An 18,089-nucleotide genomic window follows, 5' to 3' on the forward strand; every position below is an offset into this window, starting at 1 on the left:
ATCCAACCCTCCCCATGCCTCCTGACAGCCCCCCCCCAACTCCTGACTCATCCAACCGCCGCAGCTCCTTGTCCCCTAACCACCTCCTCCAGAGAGCCCCCCACCCTAAGTGTCCCCTGACCCCCCTGACCCCTATCCAGTCCCCACCCCCTGACAGACCCCGGAATTCCCATGCCCCATCCACCCCCCTGTTCCTTGTCTGCTGCCTCCAGAGACCCCGCCCCTTGCCACCCCCAGGATCCCACCCCCTATCCAACCAACCCTGTCCCCTGACTGCCCCCACCCCTTACCCAACCTGCCCGGCCCCAGATCCCCTTACCATGAGCCTCCAAGCAGAGCCAGCCTATGCTGCCCCGTGGGAGCGCACAGCCCCGCCCCTCAGAGTGCTGCGCGTGCGGGGGCAGGGCTCTGGACAAGCGGGGAGCATCTTTGCCTCCCTCCAGAGCCAAACGGTGCCCCACGGGAGCGCGCAGCCCCGGCCCCAGAGCTCTGCGGGTGGTGGCAGGGATCCAGGGGAGGGGAGAAGGTGGGGGAGGGGCCGGCGGCTTGCTGCGCTCAGCCCGGTGCTCCAGCCCGGAAGCGCAGACCCTGCGGCTTGCCGTGCTGGCAGGATTTATAATGGCACCCTGGAGTCCCGGCAGGCAGCCGCGTGCCATTGAAAATCGGCTCCCGTGACGTCTTTGGCACTTGGCTGCCAGAGGTTGCTGACCCCTGACCTAGTGTCTCTGTGGCTCCATGAGGGAAATAACTAGTGACACCGTGTGGCCACGCAGGGTAATGCACAGAGCAGTTCCTGCATGGAGCAACAGTGACACCGTGTGGCCACGCAGGGTAATGCACAGAGCATTTTGCGCATGGAGCAACAATGACACCGTGTGGCCAATCAGGGTAATGCACAGAGCAGTTCCTGCATGGAGCAACAGTAACACCGTGTGGCCACGCGAGGTAATGCACAGAGCAGTTCCTGCGTGGAGCAACAGTGACACCATGTGGCCACGCAGGGTAATGCACAATGCAGTTTCTGCGTGGAGCAACAGTGACACCGTGTGGCCACGCAGGGTAATGCACAGAGCATTTTGTGCATGGAGCAACAATGACACCGTGTGGCCAATCAGGGTAATGCACAGAGCAGTTCCTGCATGGAGCAACAGTAACACCGTGTGGCCACGTGAGGTAATGCACAGAGCAGTTCCTGCGTGGAGCAACAGTGACACCGTGTGGCTACGCAGGGTATTGCAGAGAGCATTTCCTGCGTGGAATAACAGTGACACCGTGTGGCCACGCAGGGTAATGCACAGAGCATTTCCTGCGTGGAACAACAGTGACACCGTGTGGCCACGCAGGGTAATGCACAGAGCATTTTGCACATGGAGCAACAGTGACACCGTGTGGCCACGCAGAGTAATGCACAGAGCAGTTCCTGCATGGAGCAACAGTAACACCGTGTGGCCACGTGAGGTAATGCACAGAGCAGTTCCTGCGTGGAGCAACAGTGACACCGTGTGGCTACGCAGGGTATTGCAGAGAGCATTTCCTGCGTGGAACAACAGTGACACCGTGTGGCCACGCAGGGTAATGCACAGAGCATTTCCTGTGTGGAACAACAGTGACACCGTGTGGCCACGCAGGGTAATGCACAGAGCATTTTGCGCATGGAGCAACAATGACACCGTGTGGCCACGCAGAGTAATGCACAGAGTAGTTCCTGCATGGAGCAACAGTGACACCGTGTGGCCATGCAGGGTAATGCACAGAGCATTTCCTGCATGGAGCAACAGTGACACCGTGTGGCCACGCTGGGTATTGCACAGAGCATTTCCTGCATGGAGCAACAGTGACACTGTGTGGCCACGCAGGGTGATGCACAGTTGCTCCATGAAGGAAATGCTTTGTCCAGTAGTCAGAGTGCCCACCCCAGGGGCGGCTCTAACAATTTCGCCACCCCAAGCACGGCGGCATGCCGCGGGGGGCGCGCTGGCGGTCACCGGTCCCACGGCTCTGGTGGAGCATCCGCAGACATACCTGCGGGAGGTCCACCAGAGTCGCCTGCTGCCCTCCCAGCGACAGGGAGAGCGCCCCCTGCGGAATGCCGCCCCAAGCACACGCTTGGTGCGCTGGGGTCTGGAGCCAGCCCTGGCCCACCCGGTGTGTGTCTTGCTCCATGAGATAAATGCTCTCTGCATTCTCCCAAGAGGCCACCCACTGACACTGCTGCTCCATGAGGGAAATACTTTGTGCATTAACCCCGAGTGGCCCCTCGTTGTCACTGTCCCTTGATGAGGGGAAATGGTTTGTGAGTTATCTGGACTGGCCACCCGGTTTCACTCTTGCTCTGGGAGGAAAATACTTAGTGACACCAGGTGGCCACTCGAGGTAATGCACCCAGCATCTCCTTCAGTGCATTCCAGCTTGCCCCCCACCGGGACCCATTCAACCTCCTCCAACCTGCTCCGGCATCCCCAGACTTGCCAGCACTCCACTCACCCCACCCCAATCTGCCCCCTGCACATGGCCCTCCAATCCACCCCATCTGTTCCCCATCTCAGGGCACCCCAACATCCTCCATGACACCCAATCCCTATACCTCAACCCCAATTGGCTCCAACCTATTTCTCCTTTGCTGGGCCCCACTTCCCCAGCACCACATTTCCCCATGCCACCCACAGCCAGCCAGGCTTCCCTCTCCAGTTCCTGTTACCCTTCTCAGCCACACTGGGGCCTTTCAACCCCCTCCACCCTGCCCTTACTCTCCAAGGCTTATGAATCCCACATTCCCTCAGTACAGCTTGGGAACCCTAAACCCCTCTACCTCACAGTGCAGTCCCCACCCCCAGATATCATACAACTAAGCCACTGATGCATGGACCCCAAATTCCTACTCAACGTGTCCATTGATCAGCCCCATGGACTCTCTCTCTCCTTTCCTCTCCTTGTGCTGTCTCCCTTCCTAGGACACGGGCAGGCGTGCTAGGTGTGCAGCCCCAAAAGCTGTGTATCGGGAGCTGTGAAGAAGTAGGAGGGGACAAAATCCTGCAGGGTAGTGGATAGTGGAGTAGAGTGGTATCTGTTGGAGTTGAGTCAGTCTCTGTTCATCGAGTGGGGCAGATGTAGATGGGACTGCAGAGGGAGGCAGGGATGAGGGTAAGATTAAACACAGCAATAGAGCTCTGTGTAGTGATAGTTCTTGCTTGGCTTTATTAGTTTGCAGAGGAATCATCCAGGAGCCCTCACCGGTCGAGAATATGGCAGAAGTGGACCTGAGAAGCCTGGACAGCCTTCTAAGGAGACATGAATAGTTCTCAGCTTTCTGCCTCCCGCTTAAGTGGCTATGAGTAAGTGGTCAGTGCTTTCAATTCCTCATCTGTACTTGCTGTAGTTTACTTCACAGACCATGTGGTTCCTTGTTGGGTACGGGGCTCTGTGGGATTAAGGCTGGGGAGGGGCCAGAGTCTGCTGTGCACAATGACTCTGTCGGGTGTAGTTGCAAGGTGTGCTTTCTACTTGTAGTCCTAAAGGTGTAAAGGGAAGATGGTTGAGGGTGGAGTCCCGCTGTGCAGGAGAGGCAAAAAGAAGAGCCTATGAGACGTTGCCGACTGAGCTGGTAACTTACTTGTTTTATCCTCTGGTTTTAGTGCCAAGGAAAAAGATGTCACGTGTGAGAGTCTACAGCCCTTGTGATGGAAAATGAGTGAGAGTGACGAGACTGTGAGCATTGTTGGTGCCAGGCAGCAGCCGTCCATCTGGGAGCAGAACAGCCGCTACTATCACTGAGATAAGTATCTCTTTTGCTGAGGGTTCTGCTCCATCAGGTAGGGACACCCCATTAGTTGGGGCTGGGTTTGTAAGAAAAGGTTCCTGAGTAGCTGTCATTATGAGGGAGACAGGTCCCCATTGTCAGGGGCTGGTCAGTTCTCTGGCCAGTAGCAGTGTGTCCTCTGCAGCAGAAGGTTAGATCCTGGAGGATGACTGCAGGTGGAAAGTTGCTTGCCATCCTCCCATGTTTCTCTCTTTCTTCTGTACTGTGTTGGCCAACATTCTCTCTCTCTCTCTCTCTCTCTGTCTGTCCTTGCCTCTCCTTGTGCCGTCTTCCTTCTTAGCACACAGGCAGGCGTGCTCGGAGTGCATCCCCACAGCCTATGTATCAGGAGCCATGAAGAAGTAGGAGGGCATGAACATAATGCAGAGTAATGGGCACGAGAGCGGAGCGGTGAGTGTTGGTGTTAACTCGGTCTCTGTTCATCGAGTGGGGCTGATGTAGATGGGATGGAAGAGGGAGGCAGGGATGAGGGCAAGATTTCATGCACCAATAGAGCTGTGTGTAGTGATGGCTCATGCTTGGCTTTTGCAGCTGCGCTTCCAGAGGAGCTGTCCAGGAGCCCCAGCCAGAGGAGAAAGTTGCAGAAGGGAACCTGAGCAGCCTGGACATCCTAAGCAGACATGAACAGTCCTCAGCTTTCTGCCTCCTGCATAACTGGCTGTAAGGGGTCAGTGTTTGGAATTCCTCATCTCTACTTGCTTTGGTTTTGTTCAGAGACTGTGAACTTCCTCGTTGAACATAGTGCTGTGTGGGATTCAGAATAGGGAGAGGTACAAGTCTCCTGTGCAGAGTGAGTATTTTGGATGTAGGTGCAGTGGGCTGCTTTTTAGTTGCAGTGCTAAAGCTGTAATGGGAGGAACGGTTGAGGGTGGAGCCCTGAGGTGAGGTAGATGCAAGAAGAACCTATGCATGTTGCAGACTGAGATGGTAACTGATTTGTTTTCCCCCTTGTGCTGGGTTCAGTACCAAGGGAAAAGAAGTGGAGGGTCAGAGTCCGCTCTCCTCCTTTCATAAGGTTTGATGCGTCTGACCAGCGTCTGCAGAGTGCGTATTTTAGGTGTTGTTTCAAGGGATGCTTTTTGGTTGTAATGCTAAAGGTGTGATGGGAGGAGGGTTCAGGGCAGATCACCACTGTGTGGGAGAGGCAGAAAGAAGAGCCTCCCCAACATTGTCAACAGAGATGGTAACTTGTTTGTTTTTCCCCCTCTGCTGGATTTAGTACCAAGGGAAAAGAGAGCTCGCATCAGTCTACTACCCTCATGCGATGGAAATCAAGCGAGAGCAATGGGACCACGAGAGTTATTGCTGCCATGAACAAGCCGTGCAACTGGGAGAACAGATGCGACTCTCAATGAGATAAGTGTCTGTCTTGGTGATTGCTCTGTTTTTTGAGTAGCTGTGCTTATGAGGGAGACAGGGTCCCCATTTTCAGGGTCTGCTCAGTTCTCTGGCTAGTAGCGCTGTGTTCTCTGCAGCAGAAGGTTAGATCCAGGAGGATGACTGCAGGTGGAGAGTTGCTTGCCTTCCTCCCATGTCTCTCTCTCTCTCTCTCTGTTCCCTAGTATATTGGCCAACACACACCCGTTCTCTATCGTTGCACTATCTGCCTTTGTAGGACATGGGCAGGCATGCTAGGTGTGCATCGCCACAGGTTAGGTCTTGGGAGCCATGGAGTAGTAGGAGGGGACGAAAGTCATGTGGGGCTGTGGGTGCTGAAGTGGAGCAATGACTGTTGGTGTTAACTTGGTCTCTGTTCATCGAGTGGGGCTGATGTAGATGGGATGGAAGAGGGAGGAAGGGATGAGTTCAAGATTGCAAGCACCAGTAGTGCTGTGTATAGTGATAGTTATTGTTTGGCTTCATTAATTTGCAGAGGAATCGTCTAGGAGACTTATCATCCAGCTAATATATCAGAAGTGGATCTGAGCAGCTTGGGCATCCTTCTAAAGAGACATGAATAATCCTCATGTTTCTGACTGGGTAAGAGGCTCTGGTATTAAGGCTGGGGAAGAGACAAGAATTTCCTGAACAAAGTGACTATTTTGCATGCCGTTACAATGGGTCCCTTCTAGTTGCAGTTCTATAGTAGTAATGGGAGAGGGGTTGCGAGCGGAGCCATGGGATATAGGAGAAGTGAAATGAAAAGACAACAACACATTGCAGGCGGTGATGCTAATTTTTTGGGTTTTTCCCCTTTGTCCTGGGTTTAGTACCAAGGGAAAAGAAGTCAAGCGTCAGTCTACTGCCATGACATGGTGGAAAGTGAGTGAGATCAGCGAGACTGCGATCATTGTTGATCCCAGACAAGCGCCATCCATCTGGGAGCTGAGTAGAGGCCACTGTCAGTGACATAAGTGTCTGGTTTGGGGAGGGCTCTGCTCACACCCCGCCTGAGTTCAAGTTGGGAAGCCCGGTAATGTAGGGCTGGGTGTGTAGGAAAAGGTTCCCCACTAGCTGTGGGTTACGAGGGAGAAAAGGTCCCATTTTCAGAGGTGGCTCACTTCTCTGGTCAGGAACAGTTTCTACTCCGCAGCAGAAGGTTGTATCGAGGAGGATGACTCCAGGTGATGAGTTGCTTGATTTCTTCCCATGTTTCTCTCTCGCTCTCTACTCTAGTGTGTTGGCCAACACGCTCTCTCTCTTCGCCCCCCTTCTTGTGCCGTCTCCTTTTATAGAACACTGGCACGTGTGTATTGCATGTCTCGTGAGCCATGGAGTAGTAGGAGGGGACGAAAATCATGGAGGGCTGTCGGTGCAAGTGGAGCGGTGACTGTCAGTGTTAGCTTGGTCTCATCGTGGGGGGCCGATGAAGGTAGGATGGAAGAGGGAGGCAGGGATGAGGGCAAGAGCTCTGTGTAATGATGGCTCATGCTTGGCTTTTGTAGCTGTTCTTACAGAGGAATTGTTGTTCTGGAGCCGTAGCTGGAGGAGAAACTGGATCTGAGCAGTTTGGACATCATTCTAAGCAGACATGAACAGTCCTCACTTTCTGCCTCCTGCATAACTACACTTCATGACTTCTAGCGTCACAGCTGAAGCCTAAGGTAAATGCATGGTAGAGGCTGAGTACAGGCAGCTGCTTCCCTTTAGGTGGGTTTGGTTTCTCATAAAAGTTTTCCTCCTTGTTCTGGGTGTGGGAGGAGAATTTCGCTATTGTGGGAGTAGCTGTGGGATTATGATGAGGAGAAGAGACAATAGTCTCCTTAGTGTGACTCTATTGCAGGAGTCCCCAATGCAGTGCTTATGGGTGCCATGGTGCCTGCCGAGACAGCTATGTGCACCTGCCTACTAATTGCCAAACAAGCAGCCGCCGAAATACCACCCGGAACCAGCGTCATCAAGAAGCGTTGCTGCCGAAATGTTGCTGATTTTCGGTGGCGGTGCCTCTCAATAACGCTGGTTCTTGGCGGCTGCTTGTTTGGTGACCACGCTCCTCGGTGGCTAGTTGTCCGGCGCCCGCCACACTAAAATGTTGGGGACCCCTGCTCTATTGGGGGCAGGTGCAATAGACTGACCAAGCACTGCCATTCTTACATTCATATGTTATGCAGACCAAGGGTCCAGCTACCCCCCAGTATGCTGTCTTCTGACTGGCTAACGCCAGGTGCTTCAGAGGGAGTGAACAGAACAGGGAATCGAGAAGTGATCCATCCTGTGTCGCCCATTCCCAGCTTCTGGCAAACAGAGGATAAGGGCACCATCCCTGCCCATCCTCACCAATAGCCATTGATGCACGTGTCCTCCATGAATTTACCTAGTTCTTTTTTTAACCCTGTTATAGTCTTGGCTTTCACAGCATTCTCTGGCAAGGAGCTCCACATGTCGAGTGTGCGTTGTGTGCTTTTTAATTGTATCTATAAAGGTGTAATGGGAGATGAGAGAAGAACCACCTACACAACACTGCAGATTCCGATGATATCTTGTGTTGTGCTTAGTACCGCAGAGAGAGAAGTCAAGGTCCCCGTTGTGAGACGGAAAGCATACAAGATCTGTGAGACAGCGAGCGTTGTTGATGCCAGGCTATGGCGATGCCATCGAGGTGGGAGCGGAGCAGCCATCACCACCAGTGAGATAAGTGTCTAGTTCGCTGAAGACTCTGGTAACGGCCCACCTGCCTCCAGGGTTGGTCTGGTTGTTAGCTGTGGCTTGGTTTGTAGGAAAAGATTCCTGACTAGCTGTGGTTACGAGGGAGACAAGGTCCCCGTTTTCAGGGGCTGGTCATTTATCTGTCCACAAGCAGTGTGTCCTACGCAGCAGAGGGTTGGACCCAGGGGGATGACTCCAGCTAGTGAGTTACTTGACTTCCTCCCACGTTTTTCTGTCTCTCTCCTCTAATGTGTTGGCCAACACACACTCTGTCTGTCACTCTCTCTCTGTCCTTGCCTTTTCCTTGTGCTGTCTCCTTTCTTAGGACATGGGCAGGTGTGGTAGGTATGCATCCCCACAGGCTTGGTCTCGGGAGCTATGAACAAGTAGGAAGGGACTGAAATCATGCAGGGTAGTGGGCACGAGAGTGCAACGGTGACTGCGGGTGTTGACTGAATCTCTGCTCTAGTGGAGCTGAAGCAGATGGGATGGGAGAGGGAGGCAGGGATGAGGGCAAGATTTCGTGTACCAATTGAATTTTGTGTAGTGATGGCTTTTGCTTGGGTTACTTGCTGCATTTGCAGAGGAATCATCCAGGAGCAGCAGCCAGAGGAGAAATTGGCAGACATGGACCTGAGCAGCCTGGCCATCCTTCTAAGCAGAGATTAACAGACCTCAACTTTCTACCTTCCACATAACGGGGTGTGAGTAAGCGGTCAGTGCTTGGAATTCCTCCTCTGTTGTCACTCCAGTTTTGTTCCTCTTTGAGTATGTGGCTCTGTGGGATTCAGACAAGGGAAAGGCACAAGTCTCCTGCTCAGAGTGGCTGTTTTGGGTGTAGTTGCAACAGGCTTCTTTCTAGTTGTGGTCCTGAAGGTGTAACGGAAAAAGGGTTATGGGTGGAGGTCTGGGGTGCGGAAAATGAGAGAAGAACCTATGTAACGTTGCTGACTGAGATGCTAACCTGTTTGTTTCCCCCCTTTGTGCTGGGTTAGTACCAATAGAAAAGAAGTGGAGGGTCAGCGTCCACTTCCCTCATGCGATGGAAAGCGAGTGAGAGCGATGAGATAGCAAGCATTACTGATGCCAGGTAAGAGCTGTCCAGCTGGGAGTGGAGCAGCCACCACTCTCAATGAGAAAAGTGTCTGTTTTGGTGATTGCTCTGCTCACGGCCCGCTTCGCTCCAGGTAGGCACGTCCCGTTAGCTAGGTCTGTGTTTGTAAGAAAACGTTCCTGACTAGCTATGGTTCTGAGGGAGACAAGGTCCCCATTTTCAGGGGCTGCTCACTTCTTTGTTCACAAGCGCTGTGTCCTCTGCAGAAATCGTTAGATCCAGAAAGTTGATTCCAGGTGGCGAGTTGCTTGCCTTCCTCCTGTGTTTTTCTCTCTGTCTCTCTCCTCTGGTACGTTGGCCAACACACACCCTCTTCTGTCTCTCTGTTCTTGCCTTTCTTTGTGCTGTCTTCCTTTATAGGACACGGGCGAGGTGCTAGGTGTGCATCCCCACAGGCTAGGTCTTGGGATCCATGGAGAAGTAGAAGCGGAGAAAATCATGCGGGGCAGTGGGCGCTACAGTGGAGCAGTGACTGTCGGTGTTGACTCGGTCATGGTTCATCGAGTTGGCCTGATGTAGATGGGACGGGAGAGGGAGGCAGGGATGAGGGCAAGATTACTTGGACCAATTGAATTTTGTGTAGTGATGGCTTTTGCTTGGCTTTTTTCTGTGCTTGAACTCATCTCTGTTCATTGAGTTGGGCTCAGGTGGATGGCATGGGAGAGGAAGGAAGGGATGAGGGTAAGATTTCATGCACGAATAGAACTTGTTGTACTGATTGGTCATGCATGGGTTTTGCATGTGCACTTGCAGAGGAAGTATCCAGGAACCCCAGGCCGAGCAGAAACTGGCAGAAGTGGACCTGATCAGCCTGAGCATCCTTCTAAGCAGACATGAACAGTCCTTTCCTTTTTGCCTCCCACTTAACTTGGTGTGGGTAAGCGATCAATGCTTTGAATTCCACATCTGTACTTGCTGTAGTTTTCTTCGCAGGCTAGAAGCCCAACAATCTGCAAGCCAAAAACTGTCCAACAGGAAACTCAGAAAGTAATTAAGCCAAAAATAAGCCCAATTTTTGCAGTTTCTTTGCTCAGACATGAGAAACCTGCAAAGTCTGCTGTGCAGAGTGTCTATTTCAGGTGTCGTTGCAAGAGCTGCTTTCTATTTGTAGTCCTAAAGGCGTGATGGGATGGGGGTTCAGGGCAGAGAACCACTGTGTGGGAGAGGCAGAAAGAAGAGCCTCCCCAACATTGCCAATGGAGATGGTAACTTCGGCTGGATTTAGTACCAGGGGAAAAGAAATCTTGCATCAGAGTCTACTGCCCTCATTAGCACAAGCTCCAGAGTTTCTCTCTGCAGGTCCCTGTCTGATCCTTGGGGTCAGCCGAGATGGTGGCCTCACACAAGGCTAATCTGAGGTGATCCCTTAAAGCCAGGACTTGTCTGAGCAGGGGTCAGGTTGCCTAGACTGCTATGACTAGTGTGATTGTACTGGGGGGTTGGTGGCTGCATCAAAGCCTGGGCAGGAAGAGGTGCATGAAAGGGAGTTCACCTTGTCCTGATTAACCAGCTGTGTCCCCTCCTTCCCCCGACCAGGCCCCCAGCGAGTACGAGACCAGCCCCGAGCAAGTCTTCTACTGCATCGCCCACCTCACCCGCAGGCAGCAGGATGTGCTGTGGGTGGTGGCTGTGACCTCGGCAGGACGCAGCAACATCAGTGCAAAGGTCATTGGGAAAGGTGCGGCAGGGCCGGTGGGGTGGGGTGGGCAGATGGGATGGGGCAATGGGGCTGAGTGGAGGGGAGCTGGGTGTCTCTCTGGGTAACAGAGTCCTGGGAGAGGTGGAAGGGTCGGGTCGTCTGGCATTTAGATTTGGCTCAATATAGAGGCTGGGGGGCCCACTACGCACTCTGCATCCAGGCTCGGGTTTGACATGTGCCCTGGTGCTGGCTCTGGGTCGGCCCCTCGTCTCCAGGACTAGCCGTAGCCGGCACCTCGCGATGCACCGGCTACTCCATCTGCCCATGGGCTTGGAGCAGGTTCTGCGGCATCGACAAAGGTGGTGAATCTCAGCCCCGGGTGCAGCAGGGTGGGGTCTGCACTGGTGGGATAGGCAGGCTCTGTGTGCCTGGCTCGTCCGGCCAGACTGATGTTCCTTTCTTCCCAGCCCAGACCATCTCCTTCGGCGGCACCGTCACCATTCCATGGATAAGGACGTGAGGCTGCCGTGCAGTGCAGTTGGGGAGCCGGCCCCTGTCATGAAATGGACCAAGGACAGGTAACTAAAACCTCCCTTTTCCCCACTGCGCAGCCCCTTGGGAGGAGCCCTGATCCTGTGAATGGGATTCGTCCATCCTAAGTGCAGGACTCTGCACTTGTCCTTGTTGAATCTCATCAGGTTTCTTTTGGCCCAGTCCTCTAATTTGTCTAGGTCCCTCTGTATCCTATCCCTACCCTCCAGTGTATCTACCACTCCTCCCAGTTTAATGTAATCTGCAAACTTGCTGAGAGTGCAGTCCATGCCATCCTCCAAGTCATTAATGAAGATATTGAACAAAACCAGCCCCAGGACCGACCGTTGGGGCACTCCGCTTGATATCGGCTGCCAACTAGACGTGGAGCCATTGATCAGTACTCATTGAGCCTGATGATCTAGACAGCTTTCTATCCGCCTTATAGTCCATTAATCCAGCCCATACTTTAACCTAATGGCCTTCTATGAGGAGATAACTGGGTCTGTGGATGAGGGGAAAGCAGTGGATGTGTTATTCCTTGACTTTAGCAAAGCTTTTGATACGGTCTCCCACAGTATTCTTGCCAGCAAGTTAGTCAGACATGACTTGCCCTTGGTGAATCCATGCTCACTGTTCCTGATCACTTTCCTCTCCTCTAAGTGCCTCAGAATTGATTCCTTGAGGACCTGCTCCATGATTTTTCTAGGGGCTGAGGTGAGGCTGACTGGCCTGTAGTTCCCCGGATCCTCCTCCTTCCCTTTTTTAAAGATGGGCACTACATTAGCCTTTTCCAGTCATCCGGGACCTCCCCCGTTCGACATGAGTTTTCAAAGATAATGGCCAATGGCTCTGCAATCACATCCACCAACTCCTTTAGCACCTTTGGATGCAGCGCATCTGGCCCCATGGACTTCTGTTTGTCCATTTTTTCTAAATAGTATCAAACCACTTCTTTCTCCACAGAGGGCTGGTCACCTCCTCCCCATGCTATGCTGCCCAGTGCAGCCGTCTGGGAGCTGACCTTATTCGTGAAGACAGAGGCAAAAAAAGCAATGAGTAAATTAGCTTTTTCCACATCTTCTGTCACTAGGTTACCTCCCTCATTCAGTAAGGGGCCCACGTTTTCCTTGACTTTCTTCTTGTTGCTAACGTACCTGAAGAAACCCGTCTTGTTACTCTTAACATCTGTGGTATGGGGAGGGCATTTGAGGAAAGGCCTCAGATAGTTTGGGGGATCCTTTGTGCCCTCTCAAGGAGTTGTCAGGTGCTATGGAGTCTTCCTGAAGTGCGGTAACTTTTTGTGGAGAGCCAGGAAGGTGACGACAGGTCCTTCTGTAGTTTGTCTTTCTTCTTGTGTGTCTCTCTGCTGTCATATGTTGGCCAATATGCACTCTCTCTCTCCTTGTACTGCAGGGGTTGGCAACTTATGGCATGTGTGCTGAAGCCGGCACACGAGCTGATATTCAGTCGCACTCGCGCTGCCTGGGTCCTGGCCACTGGTCCGGGGGCGCTCTGCATTTTTACTTTACATACAACAATAGTTAATTTAATTTTAAATGAAGCTTGTTAAACATTTAACAAAACCTCAAGAGTTATATATTATACCTTCTAAAGACACTAATTTAAGGTTTTGCATGCTAGTAATACATGTTACAGTGATTAAATGAAGACTCGGCACACCACTTCTGAAAGGTTGCTGACCCCTGTTGTACTGTTTCCTTGCATAGAACATGGGTGCATGCTCACAGGCTTGGATTGGAGAGTCTACATTGGACTGGGGAACTGGGAGGAGGAAGAGAAGCATGATGGGTACTCGATCCTCCATTGGTGGTGTGGGGGGTGACTGTGGGAGTTGACTGTCACAGTTCATCAAGTAGGGCTGATGTATCCTCCATGAATTTACCTAGTTCTTTTTTGAATCCCATTGTAATCTTGGCCTTCACAACATTCTCTGTGAAGGAGTTCCACAGGTTGAGCGTGCATTGTGTACTTTTCAATTGTATCTATAAAGGTGTAATGGGAGATGACAGAAGAAGAACCTACACAACATTAAAATTCTGATGATAACTTTTACTTTTCCCTCTTGTGTTGTGCTTAGTACCGCAGACAAAGAAGTCAAGGGTAAAAGCCCATCCCGGTTGTAGATGGAAGGCGCGCAAGAGCCGTGAGACAGCTAGCGTTGTTGATGCCAGGCTATGCAGCTGCCATCGAGCTGGGAACGGAGCAGCTGTCACCATCAGTGAGATAAGTGTCTGGTTAGGTGAGAGCTCTGCTCACTGCCCACTTGGCTCCAGGTACAAATGCCCTGTTAGCTGGGGCTGGGTTTGTAACAAAATGTTCCTGACTAGCTGTGGTTATGAGGGAGACAAGGTCCCCATTTTCAGGGGCTGCTCATTTCTCTGTTCACAAGTGGTGTGTACTCTGCAGAAAAGGTTGGATCCAGGAGGATGATTCCAGGTGGTGAGTTGCTTGCCTTCCTCCCATGTTTCCATCTCTCTCTCTCTCTTTTCTTGTGTGTTGGCCAACACTCTCTCTGTCAATCTGTCCTTGCCTCTTTTTGTGCTGTCTCCCTTCAGCACGCACAGGCAGGCGTGCTAGGTGTGCATCCACACAGGCTCGGTCTCGGGAGCCATGGAGAAGTAGGAGGGGACGAAAATCATGCGGGGTAGTGGGCGTGAGAGTGGAGTGGAGACTGTTGACTGTCACTGTTCATTGACTGAGGCTGATGTAGATGGGATGGGAGAGGGAGGCAGAGGTGACGGGAGATTTCACGCACCTTCACAGCTGTGTGTAATGCTGGCTCATGCATGGCTTTTGCAGCTGCGCTGGCAGAGGAATTGTCTAGGACTTCTACCCAGAGGAGAGGCTGATCTACCTGAACATCCATTTAAGCAGACATGAGCAATCCTTAGCTTTCTGCCTCCTGCATAACTGGGTTTGAGTAAGAGGTCAGTGCTTTCATTTCCTTATCTGTACTCGCTGTATTATTCTTCACAGGCTGTGTTCTTCCTCATTGGGTATGGGGCTCTGAGATTATGTCTTGGGAGGGGCTAGAGTCTGCTGTGCAGAGGGATTATTTCTTGTGCCGTAACAAGGGGTGCATTTTAGTTGTAATACTAAAGGTGTAATGGGGGGCGGGAGGCGGAGCCCTGCCTTGTTGAAGAGGTGAAAAGAATAACCTATGTGACGTTGTCCACTGGGATGGTAACTTGTTTGGTTTTCCTCCTTGTGCTGCATTTAGTACCAAGGGAAAAGAAGTTACGTATTAGAGTCTACTGTCCTCATGTGATGGAAAGTGAGCGAGAGCGACGAGCCTGTGAGCATTGTTCATGCCAGGCAAGAGCTGTTCAGCTGGGAGCTGAGCAGACACCGCTGTCAGTGAGATAAGTGTCTGTTTTGCTGATGGTTCTGCTCACGGCCCCTCTGACTCCAGGTAGAGAGACCCTGTCAGCTGTGGCTGAATTTGTAAGAAAAGGTTCCTGACTAGCTGTGATTATAAGGGAGACAAGGTCCCCATTTTCAGGGGCTGCTCATTTCTGTGGCCAGGAGCAAAGGATGACTCTAGATGGTGAGTTGCTTGCCTTCCTTCTGTGCTTCTCTCTCTTCTCTACTGTGTTGGCCAGCACACTCTCTCTCTTTGTCCTTCCCTTTCCTGGTGCTGTCTAACTTTGTAGGACATGGGCAGGCGAGTTCGGTGTGTATCCCCACAAGCTACATCTCGGGAGCCAGGATGAAGTAGGAGGGGATGAAAATCCTGCAAGGCAGCGGGTGCGAGAGTTTAGAGTCACTCTGTGTTGACTGTGTCTCTGTTCATTGAGTTGGGCAGATGTAGATGGGTTGGGGGAGGGAGGCAGGGATGGGGACATTAATAGAGGTCTGTGTAGTGATAGTTCTTGCTTGACTTCATTAGTGTGCAGAGGAATTGTCTAGGAGCCCTAGCCAGAGGAGAAGGTGGCAGAAGTGGACCTGAGCATCCTTGTAAGGAGACGTTAACAGTCCTCAGCATTCTGCCTCTCACCAAACTGGCTGTGAGTAAGCCATCAGTGCTTGGAATTCCTCATCTGTACTCGATGTAGTTCTCTTCAGAGGCCGTGTGCTTCCCCATTGGGTACGGGGCTCTGTTGGATTACGGCCGGAACACCTCACCAGAAAATGTTGTGAAGGCCAAGACAAAAATGGGGTTAAAAAAAGAACTAGGCAAATCCATGGAGGTTCGGTCCATCAATGCCTGTTAGTCGGGATGAGCAGGGATAGTGTCTCTAGCCCCTTCTGCTTTCCAGGCAGCTTAGTGTCTACCCCTTGGGTAGCGTTTCCCTCAGTCCTATGTGCCAGGGGAGTCTCTCTGCTCTGTTGGGCAGGGTTTCTTTCCTCTGGTCCTCTAGAGAACAGTAAAACTCCTCCAAAATCTACTCAGCTCTACTTTCCTCACCCCTACTTCAGTCAGAAAGGGAATTGTATTAGGTCTTTGTTGGGGCCTTAATTGGGTCTAGGTTATCCAATTACACGGTAGTAACCTTTCCCTAGTCCACAGGGAATAAAGCCTCAATAATTGTAGGGCTTTTATACCTCCCATCTACAACCCTCCTGCTGCTCTCTGGCCCTGCTGTATCACAACACCCATGTCACTCTTGCTCCATGAGGGAAATATTTTGTGATTACCCTGCGTGGCCACACGGAGTCACTGTAGCTCTGTGCAGGAAATGCTCTGTGCATTACCCTGCATGGCCACATGGTGTCACTGTAGCTCTGTGCAGGAAATGCTCTGTGTATTACCCTGCGTGGCCACACAGTGTCACTGTTCCTCTGAGAGAAATGCTCTTTGCATTACCCTGCATGGCCACACGGTGTCACTGTTCCTCTGAGAGAAATGCTCTGTGCATTACCCTGCGTGGCCACACAGTGTCACTGTTCCTCTGAGAGAAATGCTCTGTGCATTACCCTGCGTGGCCACAGGGTGTCACTGTAGCTCTGTGCAGGAAATGCTCTGTGCATTACCCTGCGTGGCCACATGGTGTCACTGTAGCTCTGCGCAGGAAATGCTCTGTGTATTACCCTGCATGGCCACACAGTGTCACTGTTCCTCTGAGAGAAATGCTCTTTGCATTACCTTGCTTGGCCACACGGTGTCACTGTTCCTCTGAGAGAAATGCTCTGTGCATTACCCTGCGTGGCCACAGGGTGTCACTGTAGCTCCACACAGGAACTGCTCTGTGCATTACCCCGCGTTGCCACAGGGCATCACTGTAGCTCCGTGCAGGAACTGCTCTGTGCATTACCCTGCGTGGCCACACGATGTCACTGTAGCTCTGTGTATTACCCTGCGTGGCCACACAGTGTCACTGTAGCTCTGAGAGAAATGCTCTGTGCATTACCCTGCGTGGCCACAGGGTGTCACTGTAGCTCTGTGCAGGAACTGCTCTGTGTTATAGTGTTATAGTGACCATAATACAATAGCATTCAACATCCCTGTGGTGGGAAGAACATCTCAACTGCCCAACACTGTGGCCTTTAATTTCAAAAGGGGGAACTATACAAAAATGAGGGGGTTAGTTAGACAAAAGTTAAAAGGTACAGTGACTAAAGTGAAATCCCTGCAAGTTGCGTGGGCCCTTTTTAAAGACACAATAATAGAGGCCCAACTTCAATGTATACCCCAAATTAAGAAAAATAGTAAAAGAACTAAAAAAGAGCCACCGTGGCTTAACAACCATGTAAAAGAAGCAGTGAGAGATAAAAAGACTTCCTTTAAAAAGTGGAAGTCAAATCCAAGTGAGGCAAATAGAAAGGAGCACAAACACTGCCAACTTAAGTGCAAGAGTGTAATAAGAAAAGCCAAAGAGGAGTTTGAAGAACGGCTAGCCAAAAACTCCAAAGGTAATAACAAAATGTTTTTTAAGTACATCAGAAGCAGGAAGCCTGCTAAACAACCAGTGGGGCCCCTTGATGATCAAAATTCAAAAGGAGCGCTTAAAGATGATAAAGTCATTGCAGAGAAACTAAATGGATTCTTTGCTTCGGTCTTCACGGCTGAGGATGTTAGGGAGATTCCCAAACCTGAGCTGGCTTTTGTAGGTGACAAATCTGAGGAACTGTCACAGATTGAAGTGTCACTAGAGGAGGTTTTGGAATTAATTGATAAACTCAACATTAACAAGTCACCGGGACCAGATGGCATTCATCCAAGAGTTCTGAAAGAACTCAAATGTGAAGTTGCGGAACTATTAACTAGGGTTTGTAACCTGTCCTTTAAATCGGCTTTGGTACCCAATGACTGGAAGTTAGCTAATGTAACCCCAATATTTAAAAAGGGCTCTAGGGGTGATCCCGGCAATTACAGACCGGTAAGTCTAACGTCGGTACCGGGCAAATTAGTTGAAACAATAGTAAAGAATAAAATTGTCAGACACATAGAAAAACATAAACTCTTGAGCAATAGTCAACATGGTTTCTGTAAAGGGAAATCGTGTCTTACTAATCTATTAGAGTTCTTTGAAGGGGTCAACAAACATGTGGACAAGGGGGATCCGGTGGACATAGTGTACTTAGATTTCCAGAAAGCCTTTGACAAGGTCCCTCACCAAAGGCTCTTACGTAAATTAAGCTGTCATGGGATAAAAGGAAAGGTCCTTTCATGGATTAAGAACTGGTTAAAGGACAGGGAACAAAGGGTAGGAATTAATGGTAAATTCTCAGAATGGAGAGGGGTAACTAGTGGTGTTCCCCAAGGGTCAGTCCTAGGACCAATCCTATTCAATTTATTCATAAATGATCTGGAGAAAGGGGTAAACAGTGAGGTGGCAAAGTTTGCAGATGATACTAAACTGCTCAAGATAGTTAAGACCAAAGCAGATTGTGAAGAACTTCAAAAAGATCTCACAAAACTAAGCGATTGGGCAACA

General features: G+C 51.1%; 1 protein-coding gene across 1 annotated transcript; it reads left to right on the forward strand.

Annotated features, from left to right (window-relative positions):
* The first annotated feature begins 8,274 nt into the window (after positions 1-8,274).
* On the forward strand, positions 8,275-11,225 carry LOC123376671 (Down syndrome cell adhesion molecule-like protein 1 homolog). Its single transcript, XM_045028874.1, has 5 exons — positions 8,275-8,607; positions 8,899-8,993; positions 9,771-9,894; positions 10,554-10,695; positions 11,124-11,225. The coding sequence occupies exons 2-5, from the start codon at positions 8,941-8,943 to the stop codon at positions 11,174-11,176; spliced, it is 372 nt and encodes a 123-aa protein (XP_044884809.1). The 5' UTR covers positions 8,275-8,607; positions 8,899-8,940; the 3' UTR covers positions 11,177-11,225.
* The last annotated feature ends 6,864 nt before the right edge of the window (positions 11,226-18,089 follow it).

Source organism: Mauremys mutica, chromosome 8, assembly GCF_020497125.1.
Source record: "Mauremys mutica isolate MM-2020 ecotype Southern chromosome 8, ASM2049712v1, whole genome shotgun sequence".
In the NCBI taxonomy this organism is placed as follows: domain Eukaryota; kingdom Metazoa; phylum Chordata; order Testudines; family Geoemydidae; genus Mauremys; species Mauremys mutica.